The sequence below is a fragment of the Sesamum indicum genome, linkage group LG8 (assembly GCF_000512975.1).
Source record: "Sesamum indicum cultivar Zhongzhi No. 13 linkage group LG8, S_indicum_v1.0, whole genome shotgun sequence".
NCBI lineage: Eukaryota > Viridiplantae > Streptophyta > Magnoliopsida > Lamiales > Pedaliaceae > Sesamum > Sesamum indicum.
This window is the reverse complement of record NC_026152.1, coordinates 5,905,414-5,930,039: the sequence shown is the minus strand read 5'-3', so window position 1 is coordinate 5,930,039 and position 24,626 is coordinate 5,905,414. Positions and strand designations below refer to the sequence as shown.

At 37.1% G+C, this 24,626-nt stretch overlaps 1 protein-coding gene and 1 pseudogene across 1 annotated transcript; one reads left to right on the top strand and one right to left on the bottom strand.

The window, feature by feature from the left end:
• On the bottom strand, window positions 18,805-21,243 carry LOC105167781 (annotated as a pseudogene).
• On the top strand, window positions 23,555-24,175 carry LOC110012418. The gene has a single exon (XM_020696013.1). The coding sequence runs from the start codon at window positions 23,555-23,557 to the stop codon at window positions 24,173-24,175; it is 621 nt and encodes a 206-aa protein (XP_020551672.1).

Genomic DNA, 24,626 nt, shown 5'->3' with positions numbered 1-24,626 from the left:
GTTGTTATCCTTTAGGTAACTATTAGCTTGGCCATGCTAGGCTCCACAGTCAATTATTGGTTGTGGATTTTCATCCAAAATACATCCTAAGCAACTATTAAAGTCACTATACATTTGACTTCCATGGTGAAAACCATTGTGGCATCCCGCTTGAAACCATTGCAAGCCACCATAATACCATTAAGTCTGATGTACATTCAAATTGAGAATAGTTACCACTCACATATAACTGGAAGCTAGTATCGCCATAGCCTTCCAGAATCAACTCTCCATTGACTTGCATCAAGAACACTTCTTTAATCCTTATTCAGGTACTAAACAGTAATCTTGATTGCTATACAGTACTTTCTCGATACACTCCTGATATCCATTGTTATAAGCATACACAACATTCAATCTAGTGTATCGGACCACATATCCAAGTTGTCAACAGCAAAAGTCATAGAGAATGTCAAACGTCTTTCCAAGCTCCTCATCAGTCCATGAAAACTGAGTTTTCGAAATCTTAACCCTATGATAAGGGAAGGAATCTAATTGCTTTTCGATTATGTAACAAATTTTATATAGTATATTACTTTGTTATTATACTCATGCTGAAGTTTCTTCTTAATATTCTTTGTTTAAATAATAAAGATTATTGCCATTCAATTTATATAAATCAAAACTTATTCCAATTTTATTCTTTGACGTTGATGCATTATAATTTAAAATTAATTTTCTATGTATATCAGCTAATTTATAAATTTTCTTTTGATTGGCTTTCATATAATTAAAGTTTTTATAAAATATAATTTATTATAATTAAATTATTGGATAAAATATATTTTTAATCCTATAATTTTGGCATTTTGAAATTTTTATCCTTTGTCTTTCTAGGATTACAAAATAGTCTTGCAACTTTTCACCATTTCGCGATTTTGGTCCAGTCTATGCGGATTTTGCAAATGCTCACTTTGTTATGAGTGGTTCACTTTCCCCAATGTCGACAAAAGAATAGAAAATAATAACATGGCATGTGATTTATTCCGAAAAATTTTACAAAATTTTGCACCTCAAAGTACCAAAATTATGAAATATCAAAAAATTAGGGGACTCTTTTTCAACTTTTAGAAAGATAAAAAATAAAATTGTAAAAATCATGAGAGGCACATGATTTATTCTAGAAACTCTTATAAAATCCGGCACCGAAATGATCAAATCGTGAAATCTTAAAAAATTACAGAACTAATTTACAATATTAGAAAAATAAAAGATAAATATGTCAAAAGATCAAAATTACATAATTAAAAAATATATTTAAATTTTAAATTATCCCATATATATATATACATAACACGTACAGTTCACACGCTATTGCATATATTTTAAAACATGATATTCTTTGCAGCCTCTTTCTAATTTATCAGTCAGGGATTAGTTTTATCAAATCTCTGTTATTGAATTTTTTTAAAAGACTGTCATGTAATAATATAAATGAGAAAATTATCTTTTATCAAAAAAATAGTAATTTATATTTTTTTAAAATAAAATAATTTACCTTCCTATCTAAGGAGGTAAATTGCTGAATTCTAAAAATATAGAAATGAAAATTGTTGCATTTTAAAAAACGTAGGAACATAAATTGCTAGTTCTTTCTTCATTGAGGGATAATTTGCCATATATAATATCACAGGATGATGTATAATGGTAAAAAATATTTACCTGTGAGGGTCAAAAAGTAATTAAACATACATGAGGCACATGGTAAGCACATACAACCCACCATACCATATAACTTTCACACCACTATAAATACCAAAAATATTATTTTTTAACATCATCTACTATTCATTGATTTTGACCCCTCACACTTACCAAGAAACCCTCTCGTAAATCGTATTTTCACCTGGTGTGCAACTGTGTCGTAGGTAAAATTCTCATTTCGTCCTTTCGTTAAAATCACAACCATATTATTAGCACCGGTTGTGGGAAAAATTTGCCTCGACACTAGGAATGCAAACTAGGTCTTGAGCTCATAAGGTCCATGATTTGGACATGATTCGCGAAGCACAAGAGAACAGGGCGGAACAAGACCCGTCTTGCGAACAGTCACCATCCTAAGAGGTAACCCCCCTACCTCATGAATAAGTACCCCTCAATGGGGAGATCCACCTGCCACGTCGACAATCTCCGCCCGCACCCCCTAAGAGAGCACTTCCCCGGGATGCTCCGCTCTAAGAATCGATGGTCCAACTCACACAAGAAGCTTCGGTGGTCCTCATTTGCGGCACAAGCCGTGGCCCAATTTGTAGGGCAACAGCCTGGAATCCACCCCCTCCTTCCCCTTTTAGAGGTCGAGAATTATCCTCGGCTCCCGAGGAGGTGGAGCAGAGGTGGGAGGAAGTGAACAGCAAAATCTCTAGACCTGAAGTTGCATAGACTCAAGATCAAAACCACCAAAATTGAGAATTGTCCGCTCCCCCACCACTTAGGGGAGCCGAAGCTCTGTACTTGCCATTGGCCATAGTCCCTCCAAGACGTAGCTCTTTTACCCCGAACATTCAAGGGAAAGTGCTTCCAGTAGGCCTCAAGGTCTCGAATCTGGTGGAATATGATTGGACAGGTGACCCACAAGATCACTTACAAATATTTTATCCAAAGATTGATTGGTACAATCTAAGTGACGCCACTTATTGCAAGGTCTTCCACACTACACTCTCAAAACGTGCTTTAGTCTAGATGAACCAACTGCCTGCTGGAACTATTTCCAGCCTCGAGCAGTTGGTTCAGCTTCTTGCATCACTTCTCCATGAACAAAAAAATTTCAAAAATGGCTGCATTTCTGTTCACCATCCACCAAAAGGAGGGCGAGACATTGAGAGACTACATGCAAAGATTCGTGGACGCAGTGTATGAAACTTCCTATGTAAATCATGAGTTGTTGGCTATTATAATCCAACAGAACCTGCTACCGACAAGATTTAAAGAATCCATAGCAGGCAAGCCCCCTAGGACTATGGAAGATTTACTCGTTCGTTCCCAGAAATACATTCCGATCGAGGAGTCTAATGCTTTGGAGCTTTCCCTTAGAGGTAAAAGGAAAGGTCGGGAAGAGGAAAAAAACTCAGAAAAGAAAGAGGAATGCAAGCATATGCCTCTGCTGGGGTTTGCTCACTATACCCCCTTAAACGCTTCCAGAGGGGAGATATTAGATGCAGCTGAGCAATAAGTCTAATCAATCAATGGCCGAGAAAAATAAAAGATAACCTTAAGAGCTCAAATTCGACAAATATTGTCGTTTCTACCAAGATAGAGGACATACGACGGAGGACTGCCATGACTTGAAAACTGAAATAGAAAAGCTGATTCAGCATGGATACTTGAAAGAATATGTCAACCAAGGGCCGAATGCACAACCTCGGGACCCAACGTCCACACAAACCAGAAATGGCGACAACTTCCCTAGTGCAGGGGTTATCACCGTAATTTCTGGTGGGTCGACTGGTGATGACTAGGCTAATGCAAGAAAGGCTCTCGTCCGAGCAGCTAGGGAAAAAACCATTGGCAAGCCCCTATTCAAACTCATAATGTTAGTTCGGAACAAGGAGATGAGATTTCAATCAGCTGGCAAGACCTGGACCCAATGAGGAATTCAAACAATGATGCCCTGGCTATTTCGGCCACGATCTCCAACTTTTGGGCAAAAAAGATTTTAGTGGATAGTGGGAGCTCAGCTGATATTATATTTCATGACCCATATGTCCAATTAGGGATTGATAACACGCAACTTTGGAAGGTGAACACCCCACTCACAGGTTTTAGTAGCGAAATGATCGAATTGGTAGGGGAGGTGACAATAGCATTGTCCCTCAGTTCTTACCAAAAGAGATCTACCAAAATGATAAAGTTCCTCGTTGTGAACGCTCCACCCGCCTACAACGTATTTTGGGGACCGTGCTTAAACCTCTTTCAAGCAATAGCGTCTACTTTCTACTTAAAACTTAAATTTTCCACTCCCGATGGCATGGGAGAGGCTAGGGGAGATGAAAGAATGGCAAGAAAATGCTACGTGAATACCCTTAAAAGATCGCATGAGAAATTGAATGAAGTGGTTGATGAAAAACAAAGAAAAAGATGACTGATAAGAGGCATGAGATAAGAGACGCCCTAGAAGAACGCTTAGGAGAAACCTGTGGGGAGAAAAGAGTTGAAGTCGTAGAAGAGCTGAAGGTGATCAATCTCTCTGTAGACAGCGAGAAGAAAACAAAGATAGGCACGGCAATGTGTCTATCCACTAAAGAGAGCTTAACTCAATTTTTGACAGGAAACGAGGAAGGGTTTGCTTGGAGCATGGCGGATTTCTATGGGATTTCACCTAATGTTATCACTCATCGGATCAATGTAAATTCCGACGCAAAACCTGTAAAGCAAAAAAAAAAAAGGATATTCGAGTTGGAATCAAGCAATAAAAGCAGAAGCGGATAAGCTACTCAAAACCAAACACATATGCTCGATGCAATACCCTGAGTGGTTGGCTAATGTTGTCTTGGTCCCAAAGCTAAACTGAAAATGGTGCCTCTTTATTGACTTCATAGATTTCAACAAGGCATGTCCAAAAGATCCCTTTCCCCTCCCATGGATTAACATTTTGATTGACTCCACCTCTAGATGTAAAATTTCGAGCTTTCTAGACGCGTATCAAGGCTACAATCAAAATCCATTGGCACTAGAAGATCAAGAAAAAACAAGTTTTGTCACGGACCAAGGGATCTTCTGCTACAATATCATGCCATTCGGCTTAAAAAATGCAGGAGCGGCATACCAACGACTTGTCAATCACTTGTTCAAAAACCAGATTGGTCGAAATATGGAGGTTTATATACATGATCTCCGAGAGGGGAATAGAAGCAAACCCCAAGAAAATTAGTGCTATCATGGACATGCCCCCATCGAAGTCGGTTAAAGAGGTACAAAAACCAATAGGGAAGTTCGCATCTCTAACTCGATTCGTTTCGCGATCCGCGATAAGGGCCTACCTTTCTTCGAGGTCCTTCGTGGCACAATAATGTTTGAGTGGAGCAAACCTAGTCAAGGAGCATTCGAAGAGCTAAAGAGGTACTTATCGTCACCGCTTTCGTTGACGAAACCAAAAACAGGGGAAACCCTCTACCTCTACTTCGCGATTTCTGAAAATGTTGTTTGCTCAATTTTGGTATGTCTGGAAAATAGAGGGCACAATTCGGTGTATTATGTTAGTAGGCTATTGTAGGGGACTGAAACCAGATACTCCCAAATTAAAAAGCTAGCCTTCTCTTTAATCATTGCAGCCAAAAAGTTGAGGCCTTACTTTCAGTCACACCAAGTGATAGTCTTGACAAATCATCCTTTGAAGCAAGTGTTTTCTTGTCCGGAGCTTTCCGGAAATATGGTCAAATAGGCGGTGGAGTTAAGTGATCTCGGCATGGAGTTTCACCCTAGACCGGCCACTAAAGCGCAAGTGCTAGCTGATTTCATCGTCGAGTTGGCGTACTACGAAGTGAGCATTTCTACGCCCTCCAGGAGTCTGCACGTCAATGGATCGTCCACATCAGTGGGAAGTAAGGTTGGGATAGTTCTAGAGAACCCTCAAGGAGACAAGTTTGAATATGCTATAAATATGGAGTATCCCTCGTCAAACGAAAAGGCAGAATACGAGCATTTTTAGCATGGTGGAAGTTAGCTTTAGCCGTCGGGGCGAAAAAGATTGTCATCTATAGCCACTCACAATTGGTGGTTAACCAAATCCAGGGATCCTTTGAGATACAAGACAAAACAATGGCCAAATATTCTCTGAAAGCGAAAATCAACTTGAAAAATTCGAAGAGTCCTCTGTTGTTCAGGTGCCGAGAACAGATAATGCCGTGGTCGGCTGCCTAACCAAGTTAGCAAGCTCGATGGTAGCTATTCGAAACAAAAGAATCACTTTTGTCTCTTTGAAAAGAACCGCGATAGAGGAGCAAGAAGAGATTATGTCCGCGGACCCAATACCCTCAAGCTGGAAAGAAGAGATTTTCAGATTCCTAACTGATGGGACCAAATTGGAGAATCAAAAGTAGGCGAAGGTCTTGAGAAGAAAAGCGTCCTGCTTCGTCATGATGGATGGAGAGTTATACAAATGTGGTTTCTCGCAACCCTAATGCCTAACTTCCGAAGAGGGGAATTATGTTATAAGAGAGATACATAAGGGAATCTGCGAAAATCATCCTGGGGGAAAAGCCTTAGCGGGGAAGGCCCTGGGGCAGGGATTCATTTGGCCAACAATGCTCCCCGACGCACATGAGTTGCTAAGGTGATGCCGGGCATGCCAAGAACACGCAAACATTAATCACCAGCTGGCAGCGCTAATGCAGCCCTTTCAAAGTCCCTGTCTTTTTTATTAGTGGGATTTGGATCTAGCCGGGCCTTTTCCGTAGACCGCAGGATAAAGAAAGTTCTTTATCGTCGTGGATGACTATTTTACAAAGTGTCTAGAAGCCGAGCTGTTAGCCAAGATATCAGAGAAAGAAGTGATCAAGTTCTTGTGGAAGAACATCATATGTCGTTTTGGCTTTCCTCGCACCCTAATATTTGACAATGGAACTTAGCTTTTGGGGAATAAACTTAAGGACTGGTGCTAGGGGCTGGCGATGAAACAATTCTTCACCTCAGTTAATTCTTCCCTGTGTGCAGAAGGTACGCTAAAAGTTTCGCGAATGATCGCAAGCTGCTCTCGAGTCAAAATGGTGTCACAGTCCTGATATCACCCCGTGCGACGACGTGGAATGTGACAATGAGGAATGCCCTGACGCCTCCCATCTTCAACTCCCAACGGCATAACTACAAGCGGCCGGCCCAACACCTCGGTGACTTCTGCCTCCTCACTGTAACTTTCAACCTCTTCCCCCTCACTTTCAGTTTCCTCCTTCTCATTCACAACCTCATCATCACTCTCACATCGCTCCTTGTAGGAGTCCCATCCTCACCTCCATACAATTTATTCAAATTGTTCGCTATGTCTAGACCCTGTTGAGTTCAACTCAAAATCAGACATATCCTCTAAATTCTCACCTGAGTCAAAAGAAATATACTTAGGCGAACTCATAATTGCGGCAACCTTCTAGATATAGAGGAAGATCATCCCAAACGTCAAACACTTTCTCGACAGGCAGGAAAAAATTCGCAATCTTCCCTCTACCGAACCCCCCTATCGAACCCCTCGAAGCGCCACCTAGAGTTGGGAATGGGGGCGGCACCCCCTACCTCGAGGCCACGCATTGAGCTGAGGTGCCCCCCATCTCGAGTCCACGCCTCGCACCTCCCCCCACCTTGGCCATGGCCCCTCTTCTGTCGGGTACGGCCCCATCTGTTGTCCACCTCACTCACAGCCATTTTCACAATCACCCTCCCCACTCCACATTTCAACCAAAGATGATGAACAATACAAATCAAGCGTATCAGATGAAAAAAAAAATTAGCTAAGGGAGAGAGTTACCTTTGCTTGCCATTGTGGAGAAAGGAATGGGGTTTGGAGTTAGAAATGCAAATGTAAGGAAGATAATAGGTGGATGAACAATTAATGGTTCCCAATTGACCCATGCCCATTTATTAGACTTAGTGCATTTTCTCAGCTAGTGCATATTTCATCCGAGAGTGGGGGGCTGTATGATGTATATTGATAAAAAATATTTACCTACGAGGGTAAAAAACTAATTTAACATACATGAGACACATGGTAAGCACATATAAACCACCATATCATATAACTTTCAACACCGCTATAAATACCAAAAATATTATTTTTTAACATCATCTACTATTCATTGATTTTGTCCCATCACACATACCAAGGAACTCTCTCGTAAATCGTGTTTTCACCTGTTGTTTAATTGTGTCGCAGGTAAAATTCTTATTTCATGCTTTCGTAAAAATCATAACCACATCACATGAATTACTTGCATTTCTTTCCATTTTTAAAAATGCAATCTAATTTCTTATTGAGTTTCTTGATTTATGCTTATTGAGTTCTCTCTCTCATTCACTGAACCATGTGATGGGATGATGTTGCTTTTTTTTTTAATAAAAAAAATGGTAATTATATACAGGATTACATCAATATAACTTATGTAATATATCAATTCAGTTAATATATCAATTTTATTATATATAATTACAAATTTTTATAACTCGTGTACATGAACAATCTATCTGCGTGGATAATATAGAGGGTGTTTGGCTAGCTTTTTTTTCTTTGTGGCCAGAAACTACCCTAAATCCTAGGGTCCCTCTCCCTTCTCATTATAAGCATAAAGTGGAGAAGTAATAATACATTTCCTAAATAAGAAAATAGAGAGTATTACTCCCTTACAAAATATCATTTCATAAGCAAAACTAAAAATATAATTAAAAATAAATTACAAATCAATTTGGATCCAATAGAAAAAAAGTTACTATTGGATGCAACATTAGTGGTTATGGCTAAAAACAGTAATAAAATGACTATTATTAACTACAATAAAACAAAATCAACACAAAAGACTAGCTTTTCCATCATGAAAAAATTATTTGCCACGGCTTAAGAGCCATGGTAAAAGTATTTGCCATGACTTTTAACTATGACAAATGTTTTAACTACCCTAAAAAAACCACGGCATAAGACCGTTGCGTTGCATGGTCAATAATTATTTGCGATGATTATTTATTATTAAATCAATCATGGTTAAATATTATAATTCTTTTAGTCATGATCCCAAATAAGCCTTAGTAAAATCAACATCGTCATGCAAAAGCCGTAGCCCATAAGCTCATCAAAATAGGCGCAAGATCCAATTGATCTTTGTTGATCCCACATTTGCCACCAAAATCAAACAAGACCTGGAACAAAAGCTTGAAGATCACAACAGTTACCCAAAAACTACTGCTGCAAAATCACAAAGTTAAAGAACCTATGGCCGGAGAACGTGGCGGAAGCGTGAAATAAAGAAAAAAACAAAACGATTCAAAGGGGTGTTCCATTCGAAATTCCCGGGCATTCAATGTTTGTCAAGAGCATAATAATCAATATATAAACATACTAGACAAGTGGCTAGAGTAAGTAACAAAAAGCATAGAAACAAACTATGAAATTTTACCTTGTTGTTTCTATAGTTGAGCAACAACGTGCGTAGTTCCCTTTACATTCTCCTGCTCCGTTCACTTGAGAATTCAAACTACAATTCCTCTAAGTTGTCCACCCCACAAAATGGAATAGATATAACTCTTTTTCTATTGCTAGATAGAACAAAGAGCAAGAAGAAAAATAACTCCAAACTAATACAATTGTTTAGTGTTTTTGGATTATTTTATATTCTAACTTGAATTCAATTCAATATAGAATAAAAAGGAGAATATTTTTTTAGAGAGAAAAGGAGCAAATTTCATGGCTCATGTTCTAGTTATCTTAGATTTGTGAGTAGTTTTGTATATTACGTATAATTGAATTCAAAATTCAATAACCACCAAGTTTGCCTCCAAGACAACCTGTACACACATAAATATAACCTTCAACCATTATAAAATAACCACTCCACTATGTTCATCAAGGTGAGAAATTTCAACTCCATCTTAACTTGCTTCAACCTCCCTCAAATGGGTTTGGACTTCAAATATGCACCAGGCTTGATTTAATCAAATTAAATCAACCCCAACCAAAGTCCATTGGATAATAATTAATTTTAGCCCAACAAAGTCCAAAGATTGATTTAATCCAATTAAGTAAATCTAAGACCAACCACTAACTAATTGATCCAATCAATTAATTAAACCAAACCTAATAAATTAATCCAATTAATTTAAAGGTGTTAAGTTCAAAATTAATTAATCCAATTAATTAATTCTTGAGCCATCCATCAAATGGATTATTAAATAAATGATCCAATCATTTATATATTCTCGTTGAATTAATTTAATCCAATTATTTCATTTCTTCTCGAATTAATTCCACCAATTCCATAATGATATCTGTGTGACTCTTTAGGTTTACCCTCAGCTAGACTTGGTCATTGTGTCCCACACAAATAATTAATTAAATTTAATTTAATTAATTATTTTCAATTAACCATTAGTTGGAAACGCCCATCACCATGAGGGGCCCTCTAGCAACGATCCATGGCGCTAGCGACTAGGTGAATATTGGTGTGAACATTTAGGCTCTCGACTTTCATACAGGTACAGTCATTCCGTCGGCCATCTCCCGACCTTAGTATAGGGCATGGAATTGGGCGTTGGTTCCCATCCTGGACCAAGCAGCTATGCTGAATACTTGAGATGCGTTTTACTCTATTGATTGACAAAGGAAACCATTTCCTATTCAACCAATCGCTTTGGCCATAAACTTAGAGAGTCTAAACCATCTCAGAGCGCATAGGAGATATATCCGTCATACACTAACAAGGGACTGGTTCTGTCTTGAAATCCACCGTCCTCAATACATAATCCGACTATACTGGACAAGGCTTATAATGCCCTCATCGAAACACAGTCATCTCTCCCCATATCCAGGATATAGCCATTATATGCATGCGACTGCCATGATTACTCAAGTCCAAGCACTAATCCAGTACTATCGGAGCTGAGAATTCAAGTCATATTGGTCATACCTCCAAGACTTCCACGTGATAATTCCCACAAGTCAGTCCAATCAGTTAACAACCTTGTCGACTAATCCACTAAAATTGCATAGACATCTCATGTCTGTCATCGAGGAAACACGACACTCATCCAATGAATGCAATACTTAGTGCAAGTCTTTATAGGACTCTCAATGCCCAATATCTCGGTCCTTGACTTGGAACGTTTCAGACCAATCCTCATAAGTTGGTTTCATAGCTGCTATCCAATGTGCAGCCCAACCACATGGGTTATTCAATTGGTCTTTGGGCATTTATTGTGACATTAAAACACTGTTCAACATAAATAGTAAGCACAACAAACATATGGAGCCATATATGGATGCTTACTACATTTATCAAGATAATATCACATTCATAAACATTGTTAAATGGTTCTCAAAATCGCCAATCCAATTAGCTTTCTGTTCACCATTTTTAAAAATTTCCCACTTGACCTGAAGTCAATCGCCCATATCCCTCAGACCTATTTGAGTGAGCAATCTGCGATACCTGCTCGGTCTCACCGGTCTACCATATTTTCTGTCAAAATAACGCGGTCCAACCGCATGTCACTCTTCCTGCCGTCGTTCCAAACTGATGGTGGCGTCTAAGAATATTCCTTAGATTTGTTGATGAGATCTAGATCCTTTTGCTTGTGTCATTGCCTAGTTGCTATCCACCAGGTAACTACTGGCGTCGCCGTTCTAGGCTCCTCATTCAACCATTGGATGTGGATTTTCATCCAAAATACTTTCTAAGCAACTATTAAAGTCACTATACATTTGACTTCCATGGTGAAAACCAATATGCCATCCCGTTTGAAATCATTCCAAGCCACCACATCACCATTAAGTCTGAATGTACATTCAAATTGAGACTAGTCACCATTCACATATGACTGGAAGCTAGTATAGCCTTACCTTCCAGAATCAACTCTCGATTGACTTGCATAAAAAACACTTCTTTAATCCTTATTCAGGTACTAAAGAATAATCTTGACTACTATGTTGTGCCTTCTCGGCACACTCCTGATATCTATTGTTATGCTCAAAGAACACACAACATTCGGCCTAGTGCATCAGATCACATACCCATGCTGTAAACGGTAAAAGACATAGGGGATGTCAAACATCTTTCTAAGTCTTCCTTATCAGTCTACGAAGACTGAGTCTTGGACAGCTTAACCCTATGATAAGGGAAAGAATCTAATTCCTTCATGGAGAATTGCGTGAATAATGTTTGTGATTCAGTGTTTGCCAACATCTTCACATTATTTCAAATGAGTAAGACATTCACACTTAAAATGCTAGGAACACGACTAAGCTCCCACTGACCTTCCAACTCATTCTCGACCTAAGTCATACCCTGCATGACTTTCTCTAAACGAATGTTCCAGATACAAGAAGTTTCAAACCTGGTTTGTACTTCATGTCGAATCTCATGGCTCCAAGCCATTCATCCAATCCAATTGCTTCACCTTATGTCTTTCGATCATAATGCAATTGACTGGAAAGATTCAGAAATCTGTACCTATTAGGTAACTAAGGTGTTCTAGTCATCCCTCTGGAGGCTGGAATATAGTAAGTTAGTGGAAGAATTCGATTACAAATGATGTTTGCTACATTTGACTGAGATGTTTCTCCAATTGATTCCTCAAAGAGCTACTCCTCAGTCACTTATCCAATTAAATCCAATTTCCCTTAGAATAACAAATGAACCTATACAAACCTAGTCTGCGTCCCACTAGTCCCTTAATATATGCAGGACCATCCTATATACTAAACTACGTTGTGGAAGTAGGTTTGCCATGCCACATGGGCCAAGGTAGTTTACTGAAAGAACAATTGAACCAAGTACAACAAGGTCCAATCCATCCCTTATAAGAGACACCCTTCCATTGTGACACTCCAAAGAAGAACTCCACTAAGTGAGAGTTCCATCCTCGTTAGAAACTTCAAGGACCCTCACTAAATACACACTATCTCTATCCAATTTAAGGATTTAATTTTGCGACCAGTTTGGTCTCCACTTCAAGTCTAATTTTTCGAACCTTCCAAAGGTCCTTAGACTTGTGAACCGCCTTCTAGCTCTGTGTATTCAATGACTCATAGATGTCTATCTGGATCAAATCTAATAGACCATTGGCAAGCACACTTTGTCATACAAAGTGCTTCTTGGTCCTCATCTTGCTCGGTAGGGACTTGCAAGATTGGAGACTCAACTTGTCTATATCTAAACTCGTTGAATTCACCAACTTCATTATCCTAATTAGAAAAATGTGATCTAGCTTCGCATGCAAGATCTGTGACTTTATCTTGATTATCCATTTTAACCATTTGTTTTGAGCACTCATAATCAATTATGAGATAGTGTTGAAATAATTATGTAAGCAACCTAGCAGACAAGAATAACCATTCTTTGTCCTATGAAATAACCATCATTAGTCAAATCATGTAATCCAAATTGTCCAACAAAGGAAAAACATAGTTTGATCATGGTAGGTTACATAATTATATCCAATCAACTTTATCCTAACATGATCACTAATGGCTAAGACTATCAAGTCCTTTAACCACAGTAGCAACAGCCCTGCCATTGCTAAGTTTCAGGACCGTTTGTCTTAGCCTTCTACTCCCTTTTCACCACCTGCAAACCATTTGCAATTTTAAGCTTTACAGTTGGTATTCAACACCCAAGAAGTATAGTAGTAGTCATGTTAAGGCTCAATATCAAATTATATCTTGATTATAGAGGACTTTAGGACACTCCCTCTTCCATTGCTCCTTTTCATGGCAATTAATGCAAATATCTTTTGGAATCTATGACTGCCGAACCACTTTTCTCTTCCCTTTGTCGATGCCCAGCTGGGCAACAGGAGCGCCTAAAGCATTTGCAGTAACTAATTCTGCCTTACCTTTCATCTCCTCCAGCATCCGATCCCTTTGCCTTTCGCTTCTGAAGTTGAAGCCTCCCCTACCAATACCGATGGCGCAGGCTTTTCAATCATTGTCTCGTATTGGACCAATATATTTATCAACTCATGAAGGCCTTTGTCAAATTCATTGATGTTATAGTTCACGATAAACGGGTCAAAGGAGGGAGGAAGAGACTAAAGGATCACGTCGATGTACGTCTCTTTTTCAAGACCAGCCTTGAGGTCCTTGAGCTTCTCCATAAGGGATAACATCTTAACCCCATGCTCTTATACAGAAGACCCTTCAATTATCTTGGCACAAAAAAAATACTTTTGTCACAGCATATCTAATATGCCGGTCCGAAACTGAATAAATGGGGCTCATACGGAGCATTATCGATCGGACATCATCATGCTTATTGTAATGTTGGTGGATGTCATTGGTCATTGACGCTGGTACGATACTACGAACCTTCCGATTGTCCTCATGCCACTTCTTGAACGTCAAACGTTCCTCGCATGTGGACCCATCCAGCAAGGTCCGAGAAAGAGACTTATCCAAAATATATGTCTGGTTCTCAAAATATTGGACGATTCTAAGATTTCATAGTCAATTATTGTAGTTTGTTCTGTTAAATTTATTAGTCTCAAGAATTGCACTAAGTGGATTCTTAGACATCTATATCAAATTTAAACAAAAATTTAGTAGATTATTATAATATTATATATCAATTTTAAGATTTGATGTTCAATCATTAACCCGTCCAGCTATTTCTTCAAAAATTCCACCACTCTCAAGTGGGGTTTTCAAGAAACCATTTCCTAGTGAGCTTGGAGTCCACAAACACAATTCTCCGTGCCCCGCTTTTAGATTCACATGGAAAAAGGCTTTATGGGAGGTAAACTATACCATTCTCATCTAATGAGATTCCCAAGTTATTTTGCCTCGCCTCTTCACGTGATCCCGAGGACGCCAAGCGAATCAAGCTACTTAGGCCTGACCCATCAACCAAACGAATATCTCAACTGCCACCCTCAACGACTCGTGAGATAGGAAAACAAGAGTATATTCCATTCGTTCACAACAATAGTGTAGCTTTCTTCCAGTCTAAACATGCCACGACTCGTGAGACCGGTGAAAGTAGCAGCCACACCACATTGTTGTGGATGGAAGGCTTGGATTTAATCAACCCATTTTGAATTTTAATCCATTCTGGACGTAATATTTAACCTGGACCATCCAAGTGAGAGTTAAGTTTGTTGTAACCGAGATCGGCACTATAATATTTTTGCATGTATCAGTTTTAATCATTGAGTATAAACAAATGCATTCCAAACACATCATACTTCAAATATTAAAACATACACCACATGTAAAAACAAGCCTAGCATACCCCTATTGGATGATCATAAGCCCAATTCTAGGTGACCTACTGAGCCCGCAGTGAGTCTATGGTCAATCTAGGGTGTGGCCTAACTATTACAAAATAGTAACCCATTATCATTCTAATGGGGCTTCCTCTTTGTTATTCTTCCGCCGTGAGCTCCGTCCAATAGGCGTAGGCCTTCATCTCCTTGGAAGCCTGCATTTATTCAAAATAAATAAAACCTCACAATCCTAACTACATTTATTACAACTGAAATTAGAAACCCCAATCAAAAGTTGGGGGGAGTACAAAAGGAGGGAGAAAACAAGTCTTATTATTTCAAGGCTAAAAACGAAAGAAGGAATTAAAACAAAGAGGCGACCTCACCCAATATAAAACTAAACCATGTATTTGGCCAATGGGCTTTGTGATCATCCCTATTGTTTATCCAATAAACAATAGTTAACACATTTATATCAAATATAAACATGTTAAACAACTAAATACAATCCATATATTTAACAATAGATATCCAATATCAAATACTAAAAATATAATTAAATACAAAATAACATACCAATAATGCAATTAAAATATGGATATCAACCATACATCCAATGTACAAACTTTTTTGTTTGTTTGGAAATCAATTCCAAATTAATCCAAGGCACAATTTAATTTTAGAAAAATCTAATTTAATTAAAATTAAAATTAAACAAAAATAATAATTTCAATAAAATTGCAGAAATTAGGAAAATCTAATTTTTCGAGAAAAATGGAGCAAAGCAGACCATTTGGAATAGCAGATGGTCGGCTGCTGCCGGCCGCGCGCCCCGGCCGTGGCTACAGGCTATTATGTTTTTTAATTTTTTTTTTGAATTTCTACAATTAAAAAACTGAATTAAAATCATGCATTTATAGAAAATCCAATTTTCAGAAAATGCCTATATATCCATAATTTAAAAGAAAAATTAATAAATATTTTCTAAACATATAATCATGCTTCAAAGCCATAAAACATGCTTTTCGAAAGCAAATTAAACACGTTGTTCATACTCAACACATAATAACGTATCAATCCTAAAGCTACAACACCAAACTAGGCTCTGATACCACTGAAAGAATCGGTATGGCCCGAAAACGCGATGGAAGCGTAAAATAAAAAAAAATTAAAAAAATTTAAAGGGGTGTTCCCTTTGAAATTCCTAGGCATTCGATGTTTGTCAAAAGCATAATAATCAACATATAAACATGCTAGACAAGTGGCTAGAAGATGAAACAAAAAGCATAGAAACAAAACATGAAACATTACCTTTTTGTTTCTATAGTTGAGTAGGAGCATGCATTGTTCCCTCTACGTTCTCTCATTCCGCTCACTTGAGAATTCAAACTAGAATTCCTCTAAGTTGTCCACACCACAAAATGGAATATATAGTTCTTTTTGTATTGATAGATAGAACAAAGAACAAGAAGAAAAATAACTCCAAATTAACACTATTGTTTAGTGCTTCTGAATTATTTTATGTTCTAACTTGAATCCAATTCAATACTGAACAAAAAGGAGAATATTTTTTAGAGAGAAAAGGAGCAAATTTCGTGGCTCATGTTATAATCTTGGATTTGTATGTAGTTTTGTATATTACATACAATTGAATTTAAAATTCAATAACTACCAAGTTTGCCTCCAAGGCAACCTATACAGACACATGCATATAACCTTCAACCATGATGAAATAATCACTCCATTATGTTCATTATGGTGAGGAGTTTCAACTACTTATTAACTTGCTCCAACCTTCCTCAGATGGGCTTGGACTTCAAATATGCACCGGACTTAATTTAATCAAATTAAATCAAGCCCAACCAAACTCCATTGGATAATAACTAATTAACTTAATTTTAGCTCAACAAAGCCAATTAAATAAATCTACACTCAAACACTAATTAATTGATCCAATCAATTAATTAAGTCAAACTTAATAAATTAAATCCAACTAATTGAAAGGTGTTATGTCCAAAATTAATTAATCCAATGAATTAATTCTTGAGCTATCCATCAAATGAATTATTAAATACATGATGCAATCATTTATATATTCTTTTTGAATTAATATCATCCAATTAATTTATTTCTTCTCGAATCAATTCTAAATTAATTCCACCAATTCCATAGTGATTTGTGTGTGACTCTTTAGGTTCACCCTTAGTTAGACTTGGGCATTATGTCCAACGCAAATAATTAATTAAATGTAATTTAATTAATTATTTCTTATTAAAAATTAATTGAAAACGCCCGTCAACATGGGTGGCAATCTGACAACGGTCCATGGCACTAGAGACTAGGTGAATATTGGCATGAACATTTAGACTCTCGAGTTCCATACAGGTACAGTCCTTTCGTCGACGATCTCCAGGCTTTAGTTTAGGGCATGGAATTGGGCGTCGGTTCCCATCCTGGACCAGGCAACTATGTTGACTACTCGAGATGCGTTTACTCTATTGATCGACAAAGAAAATCATTTTCTATTCGAAAAATCACTATAGCCATAGACTTAGAGAGTCTAAACCATCTCATAGCGCATAGGAGATAGGGGACGGATTCTTTATTGAAATCCACCGTCCTCAATACATAATCCAACTACACTGAACAAGGCTTATAATGACCATATTGAAGACACAATCATCTCTCGCTAGATCCAAGATAACCATCACATGCATACGAATGTCATGATTCGTCAAGTCTAAGGATTAATCCTATACTATCGGAGTCGGGAATTCAAGTCATATCAACCAAGCCTCCAAGGCTTCCATGTGGCGATTCCCGCGAGTCAGTTCAATCAGTTAACAACCATGTCAACTGATCCACTAAAATTTCATAGACATCTTATATCTGTCACCGATTAAACACGGCACTCATCCAATGAATGCAATACTTAGTGCAAGTCTCTATAGGACTCTCGATGCCAGTCTCAAGGTCCTCGACTTGGAATATTTCATACCAATTCTCAAAAGTTGGTTTCATAGCTGTCGTCCAATACGCAGCTCAACTATATGGGTTATTCAATTTCTGTGGGATGTTGTGATGTTAAATCACCGTTAAATGTAAATAGTAAGCACAACAAATACATAGTGCCACAGATGAATGCTTATCATATTTATCAAGATAATATCACATTCATAAAGATTGCTAAATGGTCTCCAAAATCGCCAATCCAATTAACTTTCTAATCACCATTTCTAACACAAAGGACTTTTGATTCACCAAAATCTATTCATCATCTTCTTAAGAGGGGGTGTTGGAAAGAGACCTCAAGGTACTTCGAGTTTGCATTCTACGATGTGAAGAATTTTTCCTCTTAGTTGGTTATAAGACAACTTATAAATTCCAACAAAATATTTGATAATTTCCTAACTTTTTTTTTTATAATATCTTATAAGCTATATAATTAATATGTCATAAGATAAAAATATTTTCAATTCATATACAGACAAACACACACACTCTCCTCGCTCTGCCCCCTCTCTCACACACACTCTCTCTAAAATTTGAATGTACATATATTTTATATTTATAAAAAAATTCGGTAATAATTCTTTTTTTTTTGTTAATGTAAAACAACTATCTATTAAATTTTTATTTGGAATTAAACTAATGTGTACTATTTATAAAAGTGTTTTAATTTTTTTAAAACAAAATATAATAAGAAATAATAACTTATTTGATTATAATGGTATCATGTCCATTTTATTCAATTTACAAATAAAAATCTTATTGTACCGAACACCCTAACATCTTATAAAATATTTTTATATTTTATAAACTCATAAAATATTTTATAAAATATAGAAGTTTATAAAATATTTGAAATAAACTTAGCCGAACACCCTAGTACCAAGCACTTGCGCTTATTTTATCCATCCATCAAAACAAAGGAAGGCAGAATATGAGGATGGTGAACAGTATATATCACATTCAAAGCCTAGTACGACCTTTGAAATTTGAACTTTTCGGAGCATCACCCAAATCAGTATCATCATCCCTTTTTACCATCGTCTCAAGCTCTTTCACAAATACTTCCATGGCATTCGCCGGCAAGCAAATAGGAACTAGTTTTCCCCTCTCACCCTTGATATTCTTAATGGGTATGTGAAAACTCAAAAGCCCGGGAATCACGCCGACGCCACCCTTCGCCGGACCGCGGAACACTGGAGCGCCCCACCCGTAGTCCAAATTGTCAGAGGCCACATGTGTCACATCAGATACTATATAAGTTCGCATGTCGACTGCGAAATGTGGCCGTCCTCTGATCACCATAAAATTTGCCACTGATTTTATGTAGTCTTCTGTTACCTTAGATTTGGCCTTCATCACGAGCTCCAGTGCAAAATTTAACGGTTGTTTGCATAAGTTTTCGGCGGTGGAGATCGCGAGAGGGGTAGCAACAACATTGCCGTAGTAGCCAGCAGGGAGCAGCGGGTTGAATAGTCTCCGTCCGTTCACGAAGCATAAGATTCTAGACTCTTCGTTAGGGTCTGGAGAGATAGCGATTGTGCGGCAGCGCCAGATGCAAGCTGCTAGAAGTTCGAAAGTGGTGCAGCGACGGAGGTGCGGCGAGAGGTGGCGACGAAGGGCGGAGATCTCGGCTGGCCCAAAGAAGAAGCTGCGTTGAACCATGTTCTCAAGTGGGATGAGAGTTTCCTTGGTATCAGGTATGTTTTCATACTCATTGTGCGTGTACGACACGTGTGCTGGGTCACGCGCGCTGAGGAGGTGTCTTCGCCAAAGTGGTAGAATAGAAGGGATTTCAGCGCCACGGGCGAGTTCAGCCATGGTGGATGCGAATCGAAAAAGTCCGAAACCATCGCTCATGGTGTGATTGGCGCGGAGAGCAAAGATAAACCCACCACATTTTAAGCGCGTGACCTGCGAGTGAATAGCTCTAAAGAGTAAAAAGTCTTTTACACAAAATAATATTTAAATTTTATTTTATTCAAAGACAAAAGATGGTATAAACGTCTGGGTTCAGTACATTTTGCCCCCAAACATTTTACATTTTGAGTTCAAAAAAATTTAATTGAAAAGAATATTTTGATTATAATAAATTTTTTTTTATTGGAAAAGTTAAATTTTTATATCAATTTTCCTAACCATACATAGTTAATAATAGTTAGTCCACAGTCCTTAAAAGTGCAAGAAATATTAATTTTTTTTGCTAGTGACACCACGTATATTAAAATAATATTGTGTATTTTATTCAAAAGTAGATATTATACATATGATATATGTTGTAAACATTAAAATAAACTTCATAATAGAAAATCCAATTCACACAAGCGTGGCTAAAATGAAATTCTTTTTATTTTTTTGTATATATATACTTTGTCTATTTCAAAAACAAGTACATTGTCGTTTAAAAACAAGTACGATGAACCCACTTTTTATTATAATATGTTTTAAAGTCTTTAATCTAAGTGACTCACATTTTTAGTATTCAATTTTACACTCTATATAATTAATATTTTTTTCAAATTAAAAGTATTTATTTATATCATTTTAGATTCTAATTCTTTTTTATGATTATTTCGATAATTTTTATATTTAAAAAAACTTCTAATGTTTTATAAATTTTGACATTTTATATATTAAAATTCAAACATCTTAGAAGAATAAAAACTTACAAAATATTTCAAATAAACTTCACAAAAGCACACCTCTACTAAAACTACAAACACATACTCAGAACTTTCTGTCAAGTAGAATATATATACCTGAATAAGCAACAAAGGGCAATTCACCATACCGCCGGAGCCCGGGACATCATAGAGAAGCTCCTCCAGGCATGGGAACGGCGGCTGAAGGGTGTCGCCGAACTGCTGCAGCCTCACGTCCGCATCTGCTTCAATGAACAGTGCGCCCTCGCCCGTGCACTCCACCACCAGCTTCCTACCGGCCGTCTCCCTCAGCCGCCCGGCGAATGGGTAATAGAAAACCAAGGCCTTGGCCAGGGCATCGCGGATAACCTTGACGGGATCTTTTCTGTCCATGGCGGGATTTTTCGAAAAGAATGCGATGAGGGGAAGCTGGAAGCGGAGGCCCTCTTGATCGTCGATGTCGGAGAGAGGTTTGAATTCATGGGTGTGGGTTTCGCTGGTGGGATCAGCTCTATATTTTGCCTTGTAACCTTGAAGGTTAAAGCATTTGATGATGCCATCTGTGAAAGTGTTTATTGTACAAGGAGAGAGGGTTTTGATATTAGTGTACGAGGTGAGGTCAGTGCTGATACTGTTGATACGTTCGTTTGAGAATGAGAGGTATTTATAGAAGTTGTTTATAATTCGCCTCATTGTAATTATTTTTCAAATTTTTGTGTATAATTATGGGATTAATTGATAAATACTAGCTAAAAAAGTTTAAATTGAATGACAAATGAAGGGTTAAATGCAATTTATTTTTCTATATGTGAAATGGACAAAAAATTCTATGCGAAAAAAGTTAGCAAATTATCTCTGTGTTTTAAAAAATAAAGCAAATTATCCCCTATCTAAATCATTGATAGGGCGTAATTTGCTTGATTTTCCAAAACATAACATTTAATTTGCTATTTCTTTTTCCTTAGGTGTTTTTTGCTTATTTCACATATTATAAGAGAGTAAATTGTATTTTTCAATAAATAAATTATAAGTTAAAATGAATATACTAAGTTCGTATGGCAAGTAAAAGGAAAAGGAAAGTGGAAGGGGGAGGGGACGTGGAGGAGGGGAAGGAAAAAATATTAAATTTTCTTTGTTTCGTATGATTGGAATGGGATTAAATCTCGAATACATCTCTTGTTTGGTAAGAGAAAAACAGATTGAAAATAAAAAATTAATTTTTGTAATTTTACTAAATAACCATTCTCTTTATTTTTTCTATTAGAAGGCATGATTGGAAGGGGATTAAATCTCAATACATCCCTTGTTTGGTTAGAGAAAAACAGATTGAGAAGAAAATATTATTTTTTATAATTTTCTTAAATAACCCTTCTCTTTATTTTTTGTATTAGAAAAAAATAAATTAATATTATACTAATATAATTTTAGTATATCAAAACTTTAAAAATCTTATTAATTAAAGTATTTATCAAATAACAATAAGAATATTTTTCATTAATAATTAATCAATATGAGTATTGTTCATTTATTTTAAATTGTTTAGTTAAATAAAATAAAAACTACTATCAATATTTTTAACAAACAAATGCGAGTCCAAAGTGTCTTTGTTGGTATCAGAAACAACTTTATAGGAAAATTATATATATATATAAATATATGAATAATACAATAAATAAAATTAAAAAAATATATTTGTTATTTTTTTAGCTTTTTACTTCCACTTTCTCTCCTAAGTTTAGACGGGAACAAAATTGAAGTTCATGTTTACTGAGTTTTAGCTCACCTCAATATCTTTCCTTAACCAATACTAAATTATCTCTTATACATTTATTTTTACTTTTACTTCTGTAATATTTTTACTTTTTCATTCCGATCAAACACACTCTAAAAGTACAAATGATTAGATTAAAGTTTTGTTCGATATTTGAGCTAAATTATATAAATTGAAAAGTTAAAGATAAAATTGTAATTTTTACGAAAATTATATAAAGTAAAAAAGGACAATAGAAAGAAAAGACAAAAGTCGAGATAGAGAGGAGAAGCGGTGATGTATGATTCAGGGGAGCTACGTGTCAATATAATTTTTGGGAGAAGTCGCATGTTATTTTCAAGATAAACACATGCAGTCTTCAATGGAGGCGGCAATTTGATTTCATGATGATTTAAAGTATTGGCGGATATTCGCGATATAAAGAAGAAATTCTCTCGGATTAATGGTAAAGAAAAAACTAAGAATAATCTTTTCGTGTCTGATGTTTCGATTCGCCTTCTGTTTAATTGATCACCGGAAACCCTGAGCCTTCTCCCCAATTTTAATGTTATTTTCATTCAAAATTAGGACAAAAAAAGTTAATATACAGAAGACAAAACAAAATATATTTTATTTTTATTTACTCTATTGCCTACATATTTATATTTGATTGTTGAATTGAAATTCACTACAAAAAAAGGCGGGATTTGGTACCTTTTTTTTTTTTTTTTTGTCTTTGACACGGTTTCTAGGACACAGAACTTATTCGGAGCGGATTTTGAAATGTGTTGGATTATCTCTTCTCCAGCAGAAGCACTTACGGCAGCAGCAAGAACAGCAGGATTCTGGCGAAGGAGATGAGGTTGCTCTCTTGGATACTGGCTGAAGATTGTCGCATTACAGAAACCCAACTTTCTCATAGTGCTATTAAAATTGCTGAGTCATTTATTCGTAGCTTTATTAGGCCAGCTCATCACTTGGTTTGTTAGGTGGTTAGCTGACAGTATCCTATTTGGCTTTTATATATATGTGACTGGGTTCGTCTTCTCCATATGAAAAACAGAGTGATGTACAAATTTTTTTTTTTAAGAAAAATATAGAGCTTCATTCCCTCTCTAATGGCTTCTGTTTTGTATGCATAATTTGATTCAAAATTCAACATGGTATCAGAGCCTTCTACGTGAAGGTCTCTGGGATTGGTACTACTCATTGTACGCACGGATGAGCTATGGCTTATTTGAGCTCCAACAATGGAACACTTGTAGATCAATTGGAGCGAGAGGCACTTTACATACATTCTTCAGAAAATTCAAGCTTGACGCTCACTTCTTCTCTGCTAGATGGAACGAACTTCCTGTCATTGAGTCGTTCCGTTCATGTGGCACTTGGAACCAAAATGAAGCTAGGCTTCATTGACAGAACATTCCCTAGACCACCAGCAGGATTAGTGTTTTTTGAGCAATGGCGACGAGTAAACTTGATGGTTACGTCATGGATCTGGAACTCCTTATCTAGAGACATAGTTGATTCCTTTATGTTTGTGGCCTCATCTCTTGAGCTTTGGCTTGAAATACAGAACAGGTATGGGAGGAGCAATGGTCCGATGATCTATCAGATCCAACGTGAGATCTCTTTTATTTCACAGCGTGATTTGTCCTTAACAGCTTATGTAACTAAATTGAAGAAATACTGGAATGAACTATTATTCTTAGCTCCTAACCCAAAGTGTACTTGTGGAGGGTGCACATGTGGGGTGAATAAGGCAATTGAGGAGAAAACTGAGCACGTTCAACTAATGCAGTTTCTCATGGTTCTCCATGAGAGTTTCGACAGAGAAGTCAAGTATTGATCCAGGATCCCCTGCCGAATGTGGAGCGAGCCTTTTCTATGGTTTAGATAGTTGAGAAACAGAGATAAATTCATGTTGAGATGAGTGATGCTCCTCGACATCTGGCATATCAACTCGCAGGAAAGGAGTACAAAAGAGTTGGAGGAGACAGATTTCAAAATAAAAAGAAACCGTATGTGGATAAACGCAGTTTAGTTTGCTCACATTGCCATAAGGGCGGGCATACGGCTGAGACTTGCTTTCAGGTGCAGGGGGTACCAGATTGGTACAAAGCTTTGAATGAAAAGAAGAAGAAGGTGGTGAACTCAAAATCATTTGCTGCAGTAACAACACTTGACGAGAAGCAGATTTCCACAGAAAATGGTAGTGTCTATCGTCCATATCAATTTCATGTAGATGCTGCTTTCACCCATTCGCGCTCTCACGAGTGTGGCACATTGGAATGGAAGAG

Excerpts from the sequence above, each read along its gene's own strand:
- LOC110012418 (XM_020696013.1), top strand. The coding sequence starts at position 23,555 with ATGGCTTATTTGAGCTCCAACAATGGAACACTTGTAGATCAATTGGAG.